Source organism: Paroedura picta, chromosome 2 (assembly GCF_049243985.1).
Source record: "Paroedura picta isolate Pp20150507F chromosome 2, Ppicta_v3.0, whole genome shotgun sequence".
Lineage (NCBI taxonomy): Eukaryota > Metazoa > Chordata > Lepidosauria > Squamata > Gekkonidae > Paroedura > Paroedura picta.
In genome coordinates, this window is record NC_135370.1 from 114,509,577 (window position 1) to 114,531,292 (window position 21,716).

Consider the following 21,716-nt stretch of genomic DNA (forward strand, 5'->3'; position numbering starts at 1 on the left):
TGGCTGTCACAGGAGTTATACAAATAATCTGCACAAAGAAAGGGCAGGGCAGTATGCTCTTTCCCAAACCCTGGCACAACAGAGACCAAGGAATTGACAGCCCCTAGACAGAGGCTGATCATATCAACCACCCTGTATTTTCTCATCTTAATGTCTCTTCCTGGTGACGTAATCCTTCTGGCACCTTTCTTCTGTCTTTAATCACTGGCATATCCAAACCCCATTAAGAAAGGGTCCACCATGCCTGGATGTCCCTCCTGGACCAAAATGGAGATCACCTCACATCAGCCCCAGAGGTTCCCCAATAAGCCCATTAAGGTTTCTTCATCGAAGTTTGGTTGACATTGATCCATTAATCCTGTCTGTCTCAGGGCTTCCACGCCCTGCCCAAGAGTGGCAGAACAGAACTGAGGGCTTGTGCCAGCATAACTGGCCCTTATCTTGGAAATATGGCTGCATAAAGGACAGTTGAATCCCTGAATAAATTCCCCCTCCCCTCCAGGATTGTGCTGCAAACATTTCTACATCTACAATCATATATAGTGAGAGAAACACTTGGTGTAGGGATTAAGAGTGATGGTCTCTAACTGAAGAACTGGGTTTGAATTCCCACTTCTCCACATGAAGCCAGTTGGGTGACCTTGTGCCTGTCACAGTTAAAGCTCTCTCAGCTCCACCTACCTTACATATCTGTTGTGGGGTAAGGAAGGGTAGGCAATTATAAACTGCTTTGAGACTCCTTTGGGCATTAAAAAGCAGGGGGGGGGAATCTCTTTAGCTTCCTCCCTAGTATCTTTGATGTGCCAATAGCAGCTTTTCCCCCATAGGCTTCTGCTGTTCAACCTAAAAGATCTTGAAAAAGCTCCAGTACCTTTGTTGTTGTTGTCAGCCATGCAGTCTTGTCTAACTCTTTGCGATCCCATGGCATAGCTATTGCCACGGTCTCAAATCCTGCACCACCTCCCTCAACCGTGCTCCTTGTCGGCCTGGTTTCCTTTTTCCACTGACCAGTTCTAGCATAATTGCTTTCTCCTTTGAGTTGGACCGCATGATATGGCCAAAGTAAGTGAGTCGGAGTTTCACGATTTTTGCCTATCAGGCTTTATACACTGTAGTATTTCCTTGTTTGTGACTTTGGCTGTCCATGGAACCCACAGAAGTTACCAGGTATAAATTGGGTTTCTAACCAACTAGTATTTCACTTATTTGACCACTAAAACAGTATCCTTTTCTGGATTTCGGGGAGTGGGGGAGATTAATGAAAGCCCAAATCTGGTTTGGTTCTACTTGCTGTGGTACTGCAGCTCCACATAACATTTCCGAACCAAAAGTTCCCAACCATCTAGAAAGCAAAACTCCAAAGTTTTCACGGAGGCTCTTTTCAAGATCTATTTTTTTCTAATGAATAAGAGGTAAGATTGGAATTAATGAGACCTGTACCTTGGATTATTTTTAGCTAGGTTGGCAAACCAGGGAGCTGCATTGTCAAACCTGGCCTAAACCCAGATTTAAAGGCAGCTGCAGTACAAAAATCGAAATTGTTCACTTCATATCAACATTTTCAAAACACATCTTATTGTATGCCATTTTAAAACACCATAGCCCCAGCTGAACATAACAAGCCTTTTAAAACACTTTAACTCTACTGAGCACATGCTGTAGTAGATTCTGCTGGGTTACAGAATGATATGGAATTCCTCCCCCCATCTGGCAACCATACCCTGAGAAATCTGTTATCCTCCTTTGTTCACTTCAAAACATATTATTTCCTGCAATACAGGCACTTTTTTTTTACATTTACATACCACAAAACCATCTGTCAGCCTCAGAGGTCGAACAGAGGGCTCCTCTGAAATGGCACAGGCTTGCACCAACCCTAAAGATGGGAAGAGCCTTGGAAATCTGTAAGAAGTATCAATCCCACGGTACCTGAGGGTCAACTTCTGTGAGATATAGTGTTCAGATGGCAATAGGGATAAGGGCTTTAGATTCATGACACCTCTTATTTTACTAGCAATGTGCCTCTCCCAATTACAGACATGTTTATCAAGCTTCTCCATTATGCTAAGCAAGCAGAAATGAGACTGTTTGCTTAAGATGAACAGTCTTTTGCCAACAGTATCTTGGTGAACCATGGGACTCTCCATCTCCTTGGACATCATGTATATAGCAGAAGACAGTTAGTCAGTATTATCTACTCAAACTGGCAGTGGCTGTTCAGGGTCTCAGGCTAAGGTCTTTGATATCACCTGCTACCTGATGGATGTTGGGGATTGAACCTGATACCTGTGGTAAATGCTCTGTCACTGAGCCACACCCTTCTCAACCAATTTATATACCGTAGCTACTAGAAAGAAAGCCCATTGCAACCAGGAATACAATGGGCGCTAGGACCCAGGGAGCATTGGGAGGTGCATCTCTCTCTCTCTCTCTCTCTCTCTCTCTCTCTCTCTCTCTCTCTCTCTCAGCAGGAGCGATAGGAGGGCTTGTGTTCGGTCTGGCAGGAATCTGTTTGTCTCTTACTGTCTCTGGTGCGTCTGAGAGGAATGTGGCTAGTGTCCAGGGATGGAGGGTGGGAGATATAGGGGCAGGGCCAATCAGGGTGCAGCCAGTGTTGCTGGCTGCACCCTGATTGGTCCTATTCCAACTCGGACAGGACACATTCCACCCCCCCCCAGGCTGTTTCACAAATATATAGAGGAACCATGGATAAGGATGATGTATATATTTCCTTCTGTATTTTCTTTTGTTTCCCCACAGCTTAATCCTTAGTCCCTTTTCTTTCACAGAGAAGAAATTCCTATTGTCTTTTTATATATTTCCATCTGCCCTCAGGCACTGGGTAAAAAGACCATAGCTAAGTAGAAGGCCCATCTGTCTTGGTAAATCTCTTGGAAAGTGAGAAATATACAGTAATGAAACAGATGTGCTTGGGGTGAATGCTGAAACATCCCTCTCAATCACCTGATATTGTATTTTTTGGAAGTACCAATGAAAAAAGATGTGCTGGGTAGGTCAATGAGTCAGAGCTGAGAAGTGGTGGGTAATAATAAAATTAATTTCTCAATTGCTTCCCCCCCCCCAGGAAAATGAAAGCCATCACATAGTTGCCACATGCCTCTAGTTCAGGGGTGGCCAAACTGTTGCTCACCATATGTCCATGCTGGCAGGGACTCATGGAAATTAGACTGTGTAATTAGACTGCGTTTAATCTGTATTAATGTTTTTTCCATTTTTCTGTTGTGAACCGCCCTGAGCACATCTCTGGGGAGAGACTGTGGCCCATTCTGCACAAGTTAAATGTAGCAGGAGTGTGGCAAATTGTAAATGCTACTAATTTGCAGTTATGCACGATGTCGTACACAATCTGCCACGCTCCTGAAACCGATCCGCAAAAAGCGAATTGTTGTAGCGCTTAAAGGGGAATCCAGAAAAGTGGATTCACCCTCCGAAAAGCGCTACACCCTTGCAAACAATCTGCAACAGTTTCAAAAAAGTTCTGTGCGTTCCCATTGTTGCAGTCTCAGCAAAGTCCCTCCCCCTGGCTCTCTCCTCTGAATTTCCGGTGAAGCGATCGCCATTTTTTTTCTTGGAGTGAGCGGAGAGCAACGAGCCGGCGAGCCTTCATTCACCCAGCGAGGCTTCTCCAGCTGCAGTCCCTCCACAGAGTTGCTTTAAAGCTCCCCTCAAGTCACCAAGCACAACACAGCCCCGTTTGCAAGTTCCCTTTATTTTCAGCTGAAAATCGCGCCCATGCACGGGGGGGGGAGGATTTTTTTTTCACTTGGGGGAGCGTGGCAACGATGAATCGACAGCTCACACGCCAGCTGCCAGCAAGATGGGTCTCTACGTTAGGAGGAAGCAAGGAATCAAGGCATATTCGTTGCAATGTGTGTTTTTCTTTTTTTTTAACTGTTCTTAAAGGGAAAGGGGCTTTTCCGGAGCATGATAACAACCGCCCATTGGCTGTTCGTTTGATTGACAGCCAGGGGCAGGACAAAGCACGGAAGAAATCACTTCCTTTCTAGCGATTTTTGTCGAGACCGGAAACCTGTGGGAAACAATTGAAATGCTTCTATTATTATCATCATCATCATCATCATCATCATCATCATCATCATCCGATTTATTTCCCGTCACTCCCTTGCAGCTCGTGGTAGGTCACAACATCTTAAAACCCCATTAAAATCCATTAAAACAACAACTACAGTTTTAACATTGTTAGTTAACTAACTAGCATGGCAAGATCAGCTAATCAACTTCCCCCCTCCCACTACTGGCAGGTGGAGAGGGGATCCTGATGGTTCCTAGTCCCAAATGCCAATCCCAGGTCCCGGGGGGGGGGCATAGGTGTTAGCCTTGGCCTCAACCATAAAGATTCCACTACAAAGGCAAGTATGCGTTACATAGAATTCCACTATTTCAAATTCCGTTATTTCTTTCTGCAAGCAATTTGCCACATTGATCCTTGTGCGGAATGGGCCTGTGTATAAACGGAATTATAAAATAGAATAACTACCATTGTAGTCCATGGGCCCCCCTTCAAGGATCGCTGCCTTGTTGTGGCAAGGGGGCTTGCGTAGTTCAGTGAAGATATGAGCTATGCCATGCAGGGCCACCCAAGACGGACAGGTCATAGCTGAGAGCTCTGACAAAAGGTGATCCACTGGAGAAGGAAATGGCAAACCACTCCAGTATCTTTGCCATGAAAACTCTATGGACAGTTCCAATAGGCATAACGATATGACGCCGGAAGATGAGCCCCTCAGGTCGGAAGGTGTCCAATATGCTACTGGGGATGAGCAGACGGCTAGTACGAGTAGCGCCAGAATGAATGAAGCGACTGGGCCAAAGCCGAAAGGACGCTCAGTTGTGGAAGTAACTGGTGGCGAAAAGACAGTCCGATGCTGTAAAGATTTTTATTCCATAGGAACCTGGAACGTCAGATCCATGAATCAAGGCAAGCTGGATATGGTTAAACAAGAAATGACAAGACTGAACATCGACATTTTAGGAATCAGTGAACTAAAATGGACAGGAATGGGTGAATTTAATTCAGATGACCATCAGGTATACTACTGTGGACAAGAATCTCACAGAAGAAATGGAGTAGCCTTCATAATCAATAAGAGAGTAGGAAAAGCAGTCTTGGGATACAATCCCCAAAATGACAGAATGATCTCAGTTCGAATCCAAGGCAAGCCATTCAACATCACAGTGATCCAGGTCTATGCCCCAACCACTGCTGCTGAAGAGGATGAAGTTGATCAGTTCTATGAAGCCCTACAACACCTTCTAGAAGCAACGCCAAAAAATGATGTGCTTATCATCATGGGGGATTGGAAGTAGGAAGCCAAAAGATAACCGGGATAACAGGCAAGTTTGGCCTTGGAGTACAAAATGAAGCAGGGCACAGGCTGGTAGAATTTTGTCAAGAGAATACAATGGTCATAGCAAACACTCTTTTCCAACAACCCAAGAGACGACTCTACACATGGACATCACCAGACGGTCAACACAGAAATCAGATTGACTATGTGCTCTGCAGCCAAAGATGGAAAAGTTCTATCCAGTCAATAAAAACAAGACCAGGAGCTGATTGTGGTTCAGATCATGAGCTTCTTGTTGCAAAATTTAGGCTTAAATTGAAGAAAGTAGGGAAAAGCACTAGGCCACTCAGGTATGAACTAAATCATATCCCCGACGAATACACAGTAGAGGTGACAAATAGATTTAAGGAATTAGATCTGATAGACAGAGTGCCTGAAGAACTATGGACGGAGGTTCGCAACATTGTACAAGAGGTAGCAACTAAAACCATCCCAAAGAAAAAGAAATGCAAGAAATCAAAATGGCTGTCTGAGGAAACTTTACAAATAGCTAAGGAGAGAAGAGAAGTGAAAGGCAAGGGAGAAAGAGCAAGATACACCCAATTGAATGCAGAATTCCAGAGAAAAGCTAGAAGAGATAAGAATGCCTTCTTAAATGAACAGTGCAAACAAATAGAAGAAAACAATAGAATGGGGAGGACCAGAGATCTTTTCAAGAAAATTGGAGATATGAAGAGAACGTTTCATGCAAAGATGGGTATGATCAGGGACCAAAATGGTAGGGACCTCACAGAAGCAGAAGAGATTAAGCAAAGGTGGCAAAATTATACAGAAGAACTATACAAGAGCAAGCTTAACATCCCTGATGACCACAATGGGGTAGTTACTGACCTGGAGCCAGACATACTGGAATGTGAAGTCAAATGGGCCTTAGGAAGTCTGAGCAACAATAAAGCTAGTGGTGGTGACAGCATTCCAGTTGAACTATTCAAAATCTTAAAGGACGATGCAGTAAAAGTGCTACACTCAATATGCCAGCAAATTTGGAAAACTCAACAATGGCCACAGGATTGGAAAAGGTCAGTTTACATTCCAATCCCAAAGAAGGGCAATGCCAAAGAATGTTCAAACTACCGCACCATTGCACTAATTTCTCATGCTAGCAAAGTTATGCTCAAAATCCTACAAGCTAGGCTCCAGCAATATGTGGACCGAGAACTTCCAGAAGTACAGGCAGGATTTTGAAGAGGCAGAGGAACTAGAGATCAAATTGCCAACATACGCTGGATCATGGAGAAAGCTAGGGAGTACCAGAAGAACGTCTACTTCTGCTTCATCGACTATGCTAAAGCCTTTGATTGTGTGGAGCACAACAAATTGTGGCAAGTTCTTAAAGAGATGGGAATACCAGAGCATCTTATTTGTCTCTTGAGAAATTTATATGCAGGTCAAGAAGCAACAGTGAGAACTGAACATGGAATCACTAACTGGTTCAAAATTGAGAAAGGAGTTCGGCAAGGCTGTATACTGTTGCCTTGCCTATTTAACTTGTATGCAGAGCACATCATGAGAAATGCGGGATTAGAGGAGTCACAAATTGGGATCAAGATTGCAGGGAGAAATATCAATAACCTCAGATATGCAGATGATACCACTCTAATGGCAGAAAGTGAAGAGGAACTAAAGAGCCTGTTGATGCGGGTGAAGGAGGAGAGTGCAAAGGTTGGCTTGAAACTCAACATCAAGAAAACAAAGATCATGGCATCCGGCCCTCTCAATTCCTGGCAAATAGATGGGGAAGAAATGGAGATAGTGACAGATTTTATTTTCCTGGGCTCCAAGATCACTGCAGATGGGGACTGCAGCAAAGAAATTAAAAGACGCTTGCTCCTGGGGAGGAAAGCTATGGCAAATCTAGACAGCATCCTAAAAAGCAGAGACATCACCCTGCCAACAAAAGTGCGTTTAGTCAAGGCTATGGTCTTCCCAGTTGCAATGTATGGCTGCGAAAGTTGGACCATAAGGAAGGCTGAGCGTCAAAGAATTGAGGCTTTTGAACTCTGGTGCTGGAGAAGACTCTTGCGAGTCCCTTGGACTGCAAGGCGAACAAACCGGTCAGTCCTAGAGGAGATCAGCCCTGACTGCTCTTTAGAAGGCCAGATCCTGAAGATGAAACTCAAATACTTTGGCCACCTGATGAGAAGAAGGACTCCCTGGAGAAGAGCCTAATGCTGGGAGTGATCGAGGGCAAAAGAAGAAGGGGACGACAGAGAATGAGGTGGCTGGATGGAGCCACTGAAGCAGTAGGTGCAAACTTAAATGGACTCCGGGGAATGGTAGAGGACAGGAAGGCCTGGAGGATCATTGTCCATGGGGTCGCGATGGGTCGGACACGACTTCGCACATAACAACAAGTCCATGGGCATCTGGAGAGCCACAGTTTGGCCACCCCTGCTCTTCCTCAACAAGTGTGCACAGGGCTGGCACAGCCTGTATCTAAACTGCAGCTGCATTCAAAAACGCTTCCTTATTGGAATGACAACTCGTTTTCATTTTCAATGAACTCCGAAGATGAGGGAAAGAATAGGCTTCGAAATTTGATCTCCCCTTCGTACAACACAGGGAGAAAAGAAAGCATTCTACTGACTTCAAAGGACGAGGGTTTTTTTGTTTTTGTTTTAAATGATCGCCAATCCAGTTACTAGGCTCAGAGCACCATTCAGAATGAACTGATCGAGCCTGCCTTTTAAACGGGGAATAGCAACACAGGCGTTCTTCCTCGCCGCGAGAGTCTCTCCCCTTCCCAGGCGAGGAAGTCCCTCTTCCGCACGCCGTGGTTAAGCAGCCGGCGGGACCCGCGGCGGAGGAAGGGGGCGGGCCGAAGGGAAAGGCATCGCCACTTTAAGTGACTCCGGAAGCAGAAAAGCCAGCCTGGCCTGTGTTTGCAAACTGAAAGTGCTCCGAGGGGCATTTTCTCCTTCTTTGCTAACCGGTGGAAACCAAAGAAGGAGGAAAGTGCTAAGTCAAGGGCATCCTTGCCATTATTTGCGTTTCAGCCCAGGGCGGCGGTGAGTGAGAGCCAGGGCAAGAGAGAGCTCGAGGGAGGGGGGCCGAGCGAGGCCGGTTCGGGCTGGACGAGAGGGGCCGAAGGACGTTGGCGCTGAAGGGGACGCGGCTCGCCGGCAAGGAGCAGCGGGAGCCTGTCGGGGTGCAAAGGGAGGCGTGAGTAGCGTGGCGGCGTCGGGGCTGGAGGAGAGGCCTCGGCTGGCTCCGGCGGGAAATGGCTTCTGCAGACGACGGGGAAGAGTTGCCCCAGGACAGCACGTGCGATGCCTGTGAGCCCGACGAAGCGCAGGGCGCCGCGGAGCTCTGCCGGGACTGCGGCTTCTCCTTTTGCCGGCCGCACGCCGAGGAGCACCGCCAGAAGTACAGGGCCCATCGCATGGCGGCCTTTGTCACGCCCCGGGGGCAGGGCCCGGCAGGTACCCTCGGTGAAGAAGAGCCTCACAAGCTGGAGCGGAAGAAGTGTGACGAGCATGGGGAAGATCTTAGCCTGTATTGTAAAGAGCACGAGAAAATTATCTGTGTGTTGTGTGCGGTGTCTGGCTCGCACCAGAAGCATGATCTCATCACTCTGAGTGAGGCCTATGAGGCTATGAGGGTAAGTAGCCTGGAGAGGAGGGGCGCAGGCTAGACCCGGTTCTTGAGGACACCTCAGACGTGCAGCATTGCCCAGCTGGAGAAATGTCTTGCTAGTTGGTGCTAGTGAGTTGTGTTCATGGTATGGCAAAGCGCTTGATAAATAAAATGTGTCTCTCTTCTGTCCCCGTCCCCCCCCCCCCCATTTTCCAGAGGAGGCCCTTGGCTGCTGGAAAACGTTCTTTGAAAAACTTAAACATTCAGAAACAGTATCTGTTATTGTGGGCTGGTATTTTCTCTGGATAGATGTACTGGGAATAAATTGTCTGAATGTATCCCAATGTATTTGGTCTTAGAACATTGATGTACTGGGAAGAAGAAAAGCTTTTTTCAGGGGAAGGCGGCATATACATGTAATAAATAGGTGGTGTGTTATATGTGCTTAGCAAACATTAGAATTGGCCAACCTTGCTTCTTGGCTTGTTCTTCTGGGTCATTCATTGGTTCTATTCGCAAAGGAGCATCAATGGAAGGGAGCATAGAAGAAATAAAAAGTTTCATTGGCTGTCTACTCAGGTTGCACTAAAGACATTTCTTAGGAAATGGGGTATAGTGTTTTCTATAGCAGTTGTCTATGGCTTTTGGAGGCTCAGGTGCTTTCAGACTCTGTGTTACCATATCACTTGTGTTTACCTGGAGGCCGGGAAGCTATAAAATATTTCCATGCACACTTTCTCTGCTATTAAAGTCAAAGAGAGGCACTTCATTGAGAATGCAGGAAATTAAGTATGTGAATTCAGTCTACCCCAATAAGTGTTCAGATTTGCTTACTTTATGATCAACACGGTCATCATAAAGAGTCTGGAAGTAGTAGTGAAAATAATGTAGGTCAGGGCTATGGACTTCTAACTACTTCCTGCACAGGGTAGTTGTAGGAACTTTATCAGAACTATGTGCCTTAATAATGGAACATGGGTTTGCTGTTGGGACAGACTTTTTATGATGGTGTTAGGAACTTCCCTCTGTAAAGAAGATGCCTGTGACACATCCAAGTGAACTTCTTATATAGCTCAGCTTATCTGTTAGATTTCTTCCTAACAGAGAATCTGCATTTCAGAGCTCTGTGAGGCAAAAAAGTATCTGGAACACCTTTTCACATTATTGGGTCTGCATGCCAGGAAATTAGATCAGATAGATATCAGAAACCTTTATTGGTTGGCATAACAAACCACAGTCCAGAGAGAACAAAAACTAAATGCCAAGTCTCTGTCTCAACAAACATTGGCTATTTATTTTCAGCATATTCCCAAGGGTAACCGCAGTCCTGGCAAGTTTTGAAGGATCTTGTTCAGATAACAATAATTTTATAATGAGGGATTTGGAATTGTATTTAGAGTATAGATCTACCAAATAGCAATGAATATCAGCTTGTTGGGTTGAAAGAGCTGGGCAATCCAATGCCATATGTACTAGAGTGTCTCAGGGACTCAAGCTTCTGTCCCGTCCCCTCCCCCGAGCCCCGAAATTTTTTTTAAGTGCACTTCCGTGTTGCTAATTTTGCCAGAGCAATTGTGGTGTGGGCAGACGACTTGATGAAGTCACAGGACCAAGCTTGGCTTACCTGAGAATTAAGAGAGCAGCGGAGTTTATAGCAGATGCAGGTCAGGATACCATACAGTCTGGGGCCCAGGCAGCCACCATTATTAATCAGTGAAATGTGTGGCTCAAACACTGGAAAGTAAATGCATTGTCAAAGACCAACCTGGCCATGGAGAGATTCTCAGGGCGCGTGTTGTTCAGCAAGTCAAACCTGGGGGAAGTGCTGGTCAAGACAAAAGACAAGAAGAAGGCCATGCCTTCGTCCTCTTCTACCAGGTCTGTGGACTCCAAGGTCTGTGGATGCTCTTTTCATCCATAAGGAAACTTGATTAATAGACAACACTACAAAGGACTACAAATCCTCCACCCAGCCAAGGTTTCACCCCAGACCCACACACCGACAGCGCCAGCCCTTCAGTCAGGATTGGTGGTTGGCTGTGATTGACAAGCCAAGGAGCAGGGGGGAGAGGTTCGACTTGTTTTCCCTTGCTGCCTTGTCGGGAGGCAAAAATCTATGACAAGGCAGTGGGATAATGCAGGAGTGGTCTGGTGGCCCAGATCAGGGTGGCGCACAACAAAAGGAAGTCAACTCTGTTCATGTTTAGTGACACTATAAATGTTTCACACTGCCTTTCTACTCTTCTTCAGTACGGAAGGAAGGAAATGGTAGAGTGGAGAATAAAGGGGAACTCTAAGTAGGAAGGGGGGAAAAACCACCCAGGTATGATATTGGAGAGGAAGTGAGCAGAAGTTCTGCCAGCCCAGTAACATTTGACCAAGTTCCTACTTTACTGGTTTACAGTAAATAATTGTAACAAGAGAAAATTGATAGTATTTTCTGAATAAGTATCTTGTATCTGAAGAAGTATCTTATATCATGGGTATATTATATGGCTAAAAGGAATAAATTAGTCTAGGAGGAATCTGAAGACTCTTATCATAGTTACTTTTGTCCTACAGCAGTAGAACTTGATTTTAAACATGTATGCTTAAGACCAGTTCAGCAACAGGGTAAGGTTCACAAAAACGTGCTTGTACACCTTTGAGGAGTATCAGCCACTTCCAAGTGATCATACAAGTTCTCTAGACTTTCAGCCTGCTGTAAATGATTCGCATAACTGTGTGATAAAACAAGCTAGCAAAAGCATTTATTAGCTAGTAACTCTTATAAATGCATTTGCCTGGCTGAATGGGCATTGCCTGTTAATAATTTTTAAGAAGGATGGGCATCTTCTGTGTGGCTGGGAATCATAGGCTGTTTGAGAGAATTATTATTTAGCCCTCTTTCCCTACCCCTCAGATGAGTAATTTCACCTTTATTATATTATCCTAATATAATGTCACCTCATCAGCTAGCTAGTTGTGGATCATACACAGTGTTCTGTGTAGATTCCCTTCAGTATGCATGGAAGTTCTTCCCCTCTTTCTAGAATGTGTGCAAAAAAGCAATTCATTGACATGAAACACAATCATTGCTACCTTTTCATGAAACATGGGCAGGCCTTTTTTTGCTCTTTTTATATTTTTTTCCTTTGAAAGCAGGACCCAAATCTAGAAGCATTTTGGGATTCACCACTGTGTCAGTAGCACAGCCTGGACCTTGGTTGGTGATGGCTTGGGTCTCTTGCCTCTCTTATTGGCTTGTGGCTCAGAGCAAATTGGGCATTGCTAGCAGCACCACAGGATAGAGCCCACTTGGCTGCTACCAGTGCAAGATAGAAGGGTTTTCTCTAGTCACTTATTTGGCAGGATGAGCCTCTTTCTATTTGATGGGACGAGCAGAAAATATGACAGCTCTACCTTCTTTTCCATATCCCCATTGACAGGGAGGCAGGCTCAGCTTCCCTTTTTCCTTTCAAGGCTGAGACTGGATTGCTTTTCTTTTCCTCTCCTGGCCTCAGGGTGCTTCTGTGATAGTGTTGCGAACCTCTACCTTACAGGGAATGTTTTCAGCTGTAGTGCATTCATGATTTCTGATTTACTGAATATAAGTGGTGTAAAAGTAAATCCAGTAGGATTTCATCTGGGTGAAAGTAGTCTAGTGATACCAAGCTTTCTTGGGCTGCTTCTCTGCTCCCCTCCCCCCTCCATCCATCCATCTGGGTTTGTCTTTTTCTGTGTTAAGGAAAGGAAAGCTCATTATTCCAATAGTGTGCTGTTTAAAGTAGATTCCTGTATACAGTATCTTTAAACTGCCCCGTGGTATTAAATAAAAGGGTAAGGGCTGTTGGGGAGGAGTTAGGGCAGGCCTTGTCCGGGATAAAAACTCACAGGGCCCAAACAGGAGCCGCGAAGCGGCTCCTGATTGGGCCCTGCAAGTGTCCATCCAGGGCCGGCTCCCTATTGGCAGCTTGGCCCGGCATTGCCTGGCCCAGCCGGGAACTCACCGTTCAGATTGAGCTGGCAGCCTGCACAGTGAGTCCTCCAGCCTGGGTCCTCCTACCGCTTCAGAAAGGAGCAGGGACGCTGTGTCGAAGACGGCTCCTTTCCCGCCCTGGCTCCTTTCCCCCGCTGTTTCCCCCCCACCTCCTTCCCCGCCGCCTCCTTTCCCGTCACCCTGGGGGGGTGCAGCCTTCTCTCAGCCTCAAGAGCAGCCTCGCTGCATCACAGACGCGCTAAGGCTGCTCCTGGGGCTGGGAGAAGGTCCTGGGATGAGCCGCCATGGGGGTGGGGGGAGGCTGCAGCCTTCTGCCGGCCCCAGGAGCAGCCTCGCCGCGTTGCAGATGGGTGAGGCTGCTCTTGCCGCCGGGAGAAGGCCCCGGGACAATGCGGGGTGGTGGGGTGGGCCACCGCCTTCTCCCAGCCCCAGGAGACCAGCCCGCGGCCGGGAGGACGCTTTGGGTCCCACTCAGTCGCCCCTGCATCTCACACCCCCGGGAAGCCTTCGCCCTGCGAGGGCTTCCCTGGGGGGTGGCCCCTAGTGCCCATTTTATTCAATAATAAAATGGGCTTTATTTCTAGTTTCTATATACTGTAGCAGAAGCACAGCTGACAAATCTATTTTTAGGCCATTGCTGGTGGCTAGTTTGGGGGCACATGGCTGTGTTAGGAACTGTAAAAGTAGTTCCAGCTATGACATTAATGATTTTAGCCACCAAAATAAGCTAGGGAAGGGGAGATTTCAAAACCAAGCAGCTCCCAATAAGGAGCAAACTCTTCTGTGCTTTTTCTCCCTCTTTCTGTTTTAATTAGCATCCGATAATCAAGAGTGAGACTTGTATCAATTTCTAAACACTATTGTACCATACAAAATGTCATTTTGTATTTGTCCCCATTATATTTTTGACTTCTGCTGACCTGCCAAGGCTTTTTCGTGCATTTAAGATTCAAGTAAGGAAAGGGAGGTATCTGGAGATGTGAATCTCGGTGAGCTTTTAGTTCATGGACAGTTTCATGTGCTTTTAGCTGACCGCACAGAATATAAATGATTGAATTCAATATTGCTGCTTGCATACCGTGTGAAATTGGTGGGCATTCTTTTTAAAAAATTGCCCCTTTGGTTGTATCAGAACCAATCAGATCACTTTAGCATATGCATTTACAGTATTTGCTGGCGTATAAGACTACTTTTTCCCCCTGAAAAACATGCCTCCAAGTGGGGGGCGGGGGTCGTCCTATATGCTGGGTGCACTTCAGTTGGGCTAGACATAGCTGCCCATAGTGGTCCATAGTACTGTAATGTAATGTAACAAACTCAATATTTTGAGTGGAAATGTTGGGGGGTTGTCTTATACGCCCAGTCGTCTTATACGCCGGCAAATACGGTGCATTTTCTTGTTTAATCTTAATGAGCATGTTGAAGACCTGCGTAGTAGAAAGGTAACATGTGAACTACCCTTCAGCAGTTTGGTGGGCTTATAAAGAAGAGAATGGCTTTTGAGTTGGCATGTGTGATGTGCAATGTTACTGAACATTCCTCTGTTAATGTGATGTGTCAGTTTTGTTGCAGTAATAATTCATTGGCAATTATAATTTCCTTATTTTTGGTTTAAGGGCAGTATAGCATAAAAATTAACAGGGCAGTCTTGTGCAGGGTTACTTTGGTCTAGGCTTATCAGTGTCAGTGGGTTTAGGTTGCATAGGACATCATTGCAAGATTGCAACGTCTCTGTTTCAGGTGTTGTGTTTATATTCACTACATTGATTTAGTCTGGTTTCTCTTGACTTCATCTTCAATTTGTGGACAAAAATGCTGGTGTCTTTTTAAAACACTGCAGCAATACAATGTATGTGAAATGACTTGAACATTGAAAGTGGTATATAACCGCTAGTTGTAATATTCTTTGCTTAAATGTTCTGTGAATCCAGAATTTTCTAGCAATCTTCTGAAGGGAATTAAAGACTATATACGTTCTAAGGACATTAAAGCTGTCTTTAAATGACATGCATGTTGATGTTCTGGATATGTTTATTTATGCACAGATGCTTGGTCATGAGCACAGTGTATGTGTTCATAAAATATATGCACAAAGACTGCATGCCTATGATTGTGAATGTTTGAAAAAAGTGTTTTCAGTTATAGGGCTGAGAATGGACAGTATACAGATACACTTTATGGGTGCTGTGTGGGGGAGACACGGAGATGGCACACTCCTGCGTTCTTTCAACCTGTATAAAGTTGTCAGAAGAAGGCTGTAATTGTGTGTTGAAGGGGAAGCATGATCTCTTAGACCCTTCCATGTTTGGTGTGTGTGTCCATCCTTATCCATGGTTCTTCTATATATTTGTGAAACAGCCTGGAGGGTGGAACGTGTCCGGCTGTCCAAGCTGGAATAGGGCCAGTCAGGGTTCAGCCAACTTTGCCCTGATAGGCCCTGCCCCTACAGCTCCCACCCTCCGTCCCTGGACTCTAGCCTCTTTGCTCTCAGATGCCTGGAGCCAGCAGCAGGTAAGGGGAGAGGGCCCTAGGCAAAGGGTCATGGTGGAGGGCCTGCTAACAAGGGCCTCTTGGCCTGCTAAGCTGGGCTTGCTAACGAGGGCCTTTCAGCCTGCTAGCAGGGCCTGCTAGCGAGGGCCTGCGGGCTGCCTACTGAGGAGGTCTGCCACAGGCCTGCTAAGGAGCTGGCCAGCCCCCATGTGCCCCACTTGATCCGGCTGTGAGCTGTGGCCCAAAGCCAGCTTAAGGTGCCTGGCCAGGGGCCAGGGGTGGGGACCCTTTCAAGGCCTATTCTTAGGAACGGGCTTTGAAGCTAGTATATATATAATCTGTAACAGCTTGTGCTGTATAAATAAAAGGGTAAAGGGTAGGTAGGCAGAGAGTGGGTGGGGCACATGTCCCAATTGGCCCAAAGTCCGGATAAGCCCTGCCATCCCCAGCCCGGCCAACATCGCAGCCAGCTTGCCCCTGGCTGCTGATGGAGACAGAAGTATGTGGGTCTCCTGGTGGGAGGGCAATCGCCACCAGTCTGCCCCTGACCCCCTCTGGGAGAGGAGGTCAGTAGGGCTGCAAAGGGCAGGGGAACAGAAGCTTGGACAGGCCGCACCAGCCCTTTTCACCCCAGGGCTGTCCTAACTGTCATGTCCAACAACTTCCCTCACTTTGCCTCAGACCAGTGACAGAGTTGGCAGATGGCTGGTGAGTGTGCTCCCCCCTCCCTCCCTGGTTTTTCAAAGACTGCTGACATTATCATGGGAACACTGATATCAGAGGGATCACTGGTGAAAAGGCAGAAGTCACAAGGGCAGAAAAAAGAAAAACAAATGTCTCAAAGAACTTTTGCTATTGAGACCCCCTTTTGCAGTCTAACCTGTGATTTTGTTTGGGACAGAAAATAGCTGAAGCAAAGGAAACACATTTCCCAGGGATTCCACAAGTGCTAGTGCCTTGTGCCTTTTTTTGAAGTGTGAATTCTTGATTGCTTCCTTAATTAGTTCTTTCCTTCTGCTTCGTCTTTACGAATGGAAGCACAAAAGTGCAGGATTAAATTATCAGGCAGCCAATACCAATTACAGAAAATAAATGAAACGTGGAGTTCAGTCACCGTTGCCCAGCATCTCACTGACAAGGGCTTGATGTCGGAGAGTACTTGGTGCCCTTTAGGAAAGCAGCTCAGTTATTGGCTTCATTGCGATGCTCACCATCTAGCAAGATTTGTCCCAGCTTGCAGTTGAGCCATGTGACAAAGCAGTGAATTAGATAGCCTGTGCAAATGCATTTAATTTTCATCCCAGTAGTTTTCCCCAGCACTCCTTTCAGATAAATCTTATTTTCTTTCTTAAGCCTTTTGCTTGCTTAACCTCAGTCCCAGAAGAATGAGTGAATATATTCAGGGACTCATAGCAATTTGGCTAATAGAGAGCACTGAAAGATTGCTGCTTCTCTTCCGTCTCCCCCCCAGTCATCTTGTGGAACTCCTTACTGAATTTATGCGATTTCAGAAGCATGCTCTCCAGTGACCTTTGCCCTCCTTGTCTTTCAGAATAGAGATCGCATTGACCTGAAGGTGGCCATGCTGGAGATGGTAGAAAGATTGAAGTTCAAGTGTGCGGATCCCAAAGTAAGTTAATAAAATTAAAGTGCTCACCGTCTGTGTGCATTTCATTCTCCTTGAGAGAAGTGCGCTGTATTGCTAATGACTATCTTGTGTGTTACGTTAAGATCTAATTAAGTCTGTCAGTCAAAATACAAATACTGTCTTCATATGTGGCTAGAGATAAGTAGTCTTTTCCTTCCCCCACCCTTTCCCTTGACACATTTTAGGGCTTGAAATATATATAATCAGTAATTGTTTCCCTGAATAGCATACTAGTTTTGTTTTTCTTTTCAATGATAATTTATCAGATCTGTATCCTCCCTTTCCTCCAAGGAGCTCAGGTTAGCATATGTGAGGCTGGCCTATTTTATTCTTGCCTAGGGTTGCTAACTTTGCACTGGGAAATTCCTGGCAGTCAGGTTGTATGTGTGGGGAGCCTATGGAAGACAGAGTTTGGGAGGGACCCTTCAGCTTGATATAATACCATAGTACCCACCCTCTAAAGCCGCCTTTTTCTCTAGGGGAATTGAGCTTGGTAGTGTTGAGGTCATTTGTAATTCCAGGTGATCCCCTGGCTGCATCTGGAGGCTGCAAGCCAAGAAGAGATTCGACAGTGGAAGTCCAGTAAGCAGTTTATTCCAAGCTTCACAAAAACTCGTGTGATCTGTTTTAATTAGCAGACCGTATATAGAAAAAAAACAGCCACTGAGGAAGGGTTACTTCCAAAAACATGGTGATAGCCTTGGTACCTGTTCTGGCTGACCTATTTGATTTATATATGCCTTTCTAGTTAAAATAGGTCACACTTGAGTTTTTGTGAAGTTTGGAATAAATTGTTTATTGGACTGCCATTGTCGATTCTCTTCTCGGCTTGCATTCTGCTTGAATTGTTGGTCTCTCTCTGGCTCCACCTGAAGCCTACCAGCCCTGTTGCAGCATTCCTGTGCAGTGGGTTAACCTAGTCCAGGGAGAAGTCTTGAGCTTTATGGCTTGCTGGGAATGTAAGCCCAGTTTTCACCAGACCATGGGTACAAGACATTACCCATTATTCTACACTGCTTTCGTTTCTTTGAGGATGTGCCTACACTCTGAGATTGTTTCATCCAACAACCTATTCCATAGAAAAGCGATCCCCAACCTGTGGGCTGCGTACCACATGTGGTCCTTCAACTAATTGGAGGTGGGCCCCGAAGGACGCTCCCCCCCCCCTGCCCTTTACTTTATCCCCCCCGGCCCTTTACAACACACTTCAGGTGACATTGTCTCCCATCACTCCCAGATGGGACTATCTCGTTGCAGAGAAACAGGCTCAGGGTTCCCATTGATTTGTCATTGTCATGAGTTAAAATTTCCATGAAAATAAAATGTTCCTTATGTTCATTGTTGTGGCATGTCTGTATCTTATTTTGAAGGGATGTTTAAACATTACCATAGCGATCAGAGAGCGTTAGGGCAGTGGTTGAGAGTAGAGGAGTAAACTACCCCCCACCAGGTCTCAGTAAAAGGCGTTGAGTGGTCCCCGTTGAGTGGTCCCCAGTGATAAAAAGGTTGGGGACCACTGCCATAGAAGATATACGTTTTTTCTCCAAAATCCTTCTATCCTACCTCGTTCTCACTAAATATATTTGGTACAGTTTACATAAAACTAGTAATATGTTAAATCAAAAACAGAAAACAATATGGATTTAAGAACAGCCCTGCTACGTCAGACCAATGATCCACCTAGTCCTGCATCCTGTCTCGTGGCCAACTGATTCCTCCCCTTGATGTTTCCTCCTGGATCTGGGTTTCAAAGGTTTAGTGACTCCAAACGTGAACGTCCCTTCAGTCACCGTGACTAGTAGCCATTGATAGACTTTATTCTCCATGAATCTATCCGGTCTCCTTTTAAAGCTGGTTATTCCTGTGTCTATCACTACATCCTCTGGCAGCGAGTTTCACATTTTAATCACTCTCTCTAAAATATTACAAACAAAATAACCAAAACTGAAGTAAAATACTTTAAATATTCTTAAAACAACATTAAGCTATTTGTAAAACCACAGTCTGATGCCATGGAACTAAAAGCAACTTTGTGAAATCTAAATGACTTTGCGAGGATGAAATGTCTGTGCCTGATTTGGCACCACTCAAGCTACTGTGGTGAGGGATTTCTTATGCTTGGCTGCCATTACTGAAAATGTCTCATCTCTGGTGCTTACCTATCCATGAACTCATTTGGTATGTAGGCCCACATAGCACTGGTTCTTAGAGTGATAGTGGTAGTGCTATAGCAGAATTTTAATGGAGTTATTTGTATGTTTGCTTTTGAGTTTTGTGAAAAACATTTTACTTGCTAAGTAGCGTGTTAAGAAAAATACTAGAATGGACTTCCTCATAGTTACTTGTCCTGGGCAAAGGACAGATTGAAGATAGCCTTCTGTTCATGAATTGGAAGAGACATAAAGGCAGTAGATAGAACGGTTAAATGTTACGGGCTGACTGTTTTGTAAATATTTACATGGCTGCAGTATATGCATTTGCATGGTTAATAAGAAAACAACTTATAGTTACAGTTTACAAATCACACAGAATATTAACTTGTTAATTTATTGAAAAAGAAAATCAGCAGGATAAACATAAAATCTGAGAAGATCTACAAATGGGATTCCATCAAAGCAGATTACAATGAAACTGCATTTATCTGGGTTCTGTATCATCATCAACATAAATACAATTCTGCAGATTCAGAAGTTCTGAACCCCTGGCGCTTTTGTGTGATTCATTCCACCCTCACCCCCCATACTACCACCTGCAGCCATTGTCTAAACAAACAAATGCACCTCTAGATGTAATACTGGTTTGAAAATTAGGCAGATAAGTAGTGTTTTTTATGCCGGTCTCAGGGTTTCTGAAGGTATATCATACAGCTGCCTTTGAAAATGAACATTTTGTTTAAAAATATTTTTATGCTTATACACAGCTTACTTTCATTAAATGATGAAGTTCCTTGCATTGGCCCATTATGCACGGCTGCCAAAACGGCGATTTTAGGTCACATGGAAAACATGGAGGGGGAAGACGCGAAGCAAACCGCTTCCGCACGGGACGGGACGCAAGGGCGGCAAAACCCAGAGTAACCAATTATGCACACGGCGCCCCTGGTGCCGCTTCTGGTTGCGCCCTGGTCGCCCGGAAGCTCCGCTTTCTTCCACATTTCGCTAACGCGGCTTTTTAGGCAGCGTGCACTGAATCTGCGGCCGGTTGCAGCCAGCGCCGTGCGTTATCGGTGATTTTAGGCAACGCCATTCCACCCCGAATGTGGACCTTCCCCTCTGTGCATAATGGGCCATTGTGATGGCAGCTGCAGCCAAAGCAACAGTTGTAAATGTCTGATCTCCAGTGGCCAGTTGGAAGCCCTGCTGGGCAAAGCAACATCTGTCCCTGCCTAATTTCTAAAATACTTGGAGGACAAGAAAAAAGTGCTAGAGCAGAGTTTGAGTCCAGGTGTTGTTGTGTGGCATGACAATCAAGAGGTGCCACAGTGGGTACCCTTGTCTAGCCTACTGAGTCCTTCCTACTCACAAATTTTACCATCCTGTTGTTCAGTTTATCACACAATTGGTGACTATATGAAATAACATGGAACAGAGACTCTCGGGGTATTCTGTTTTTAGCTGATCACAGGAAAAAGTGGTAGATTGCTGCAAGTTTGTCTGTCTGGCCCTTGAAAACAAGTTTGGCTGTTAGAACAAAAATAACTGCACTTGTCCCCAATTGTGTTTGTTGCAGCTGCTGTGGAAATGATTTTCAATAATCTTTGCAAGTTGAAAATGCCTTGGCTGAGAAAGCAAAGATATGTATTACTCTTGTCTATCATCAGTCAGTCTGTGCCTTCCATCCCTACTCTGGAATGTGGACATTGTTTGGTAGTGCCTTGTTTTGGTGATCAGGGGGACTGGATTTGAGAGAGAGAAAGTCTTTTAACCAAAGCCTCATTCTCAGGGCCAAACCCGATGATTAGAAGTTTTGTGCTCCCAGCAATTATTTAAGTTTTAATTTTCATACAATTGGGGCCTAATTCCTATTTGGAACCACAGGGAAGAGGGTTGAAGCCTTCTTACTTCTTCCCCACCATGAAATGGTCCTGGGGAGCCACATGTTTGCTTCTTTGGACTTAGAATCTCTCACCTCTGTGTGCCACGAGCCTGGTCCAATAAGCTCCACATAATCACTTTTGTGATTATGCATAACTCTTTTGCAGTCTTATACCTCCATCAACTGGTGAATGATTTAAGGTTTTTCATGTTGTCTTGGGTCCCAGAGTGTGTTTGCAAGCCACCTACCGTTTTGTGTTTTCAAACACTTGCTATATGTTCAGAATTGGCCTGTTGCAAGTGCCAAAATAGTGAGTCGTATGGCTTCTGCAGCATGTATGGCTTCTTTGAGTAATATGAGGTGGGCTTTTTGCTTGGCATGCAAAGGCAGCTTGAAAAATGTGGACATCAGGGTCAAGAACATGTTAATTGTGTAACACAATATTGTGAATGTAATAAAAAATTTATGGGACATACTCTTGAACTGTGTAGGGCATCTGTACAGGATTAATAAAGGCAAGTTACTGTATGTTTTAGATTGTCATGATTAGGCTAGCCAATTGAGGAAAAAGTTATTTGATTCATCGGTATAAAGCAAG

The 21,716-nt window shown here is 45.3% G+C and overlaps 1 protein-coding gene across 2 annotated transcripts in view; it reads left to right on the top strand.

The window, feature by feature from the left end:
• The first annotated feature begins 8,196 nt into the window (after positions 1-8,196).
• Positions 8,197-21,716, top strand: part of TRIM44 (tripartite motif containing 44) — a 111,114-nt gene continuing 97,594 nt past the window's right edge. Inside the window, exons 1-2 of one of the 2 annotated variants that reach the window (XR_013228369.1) lie at positions 8,197-8,991; positions 16,988-17,065. Coding sequence is in view for 1 of the 2 variants with exons in the window: in XM_077322177.1 (XP_077178292.1) it covers positions 8,611-8,991; positions 16,988-17,065 (459 nt within the window). In the remaining variant the exon portion in view is untranslated. The remainder of the gene's footprint in view (positions 8,992-16,987; positions 17,066-21,716) is intronic. The other variant, XM_077322177.1, reaches the window with a different exon arrangement.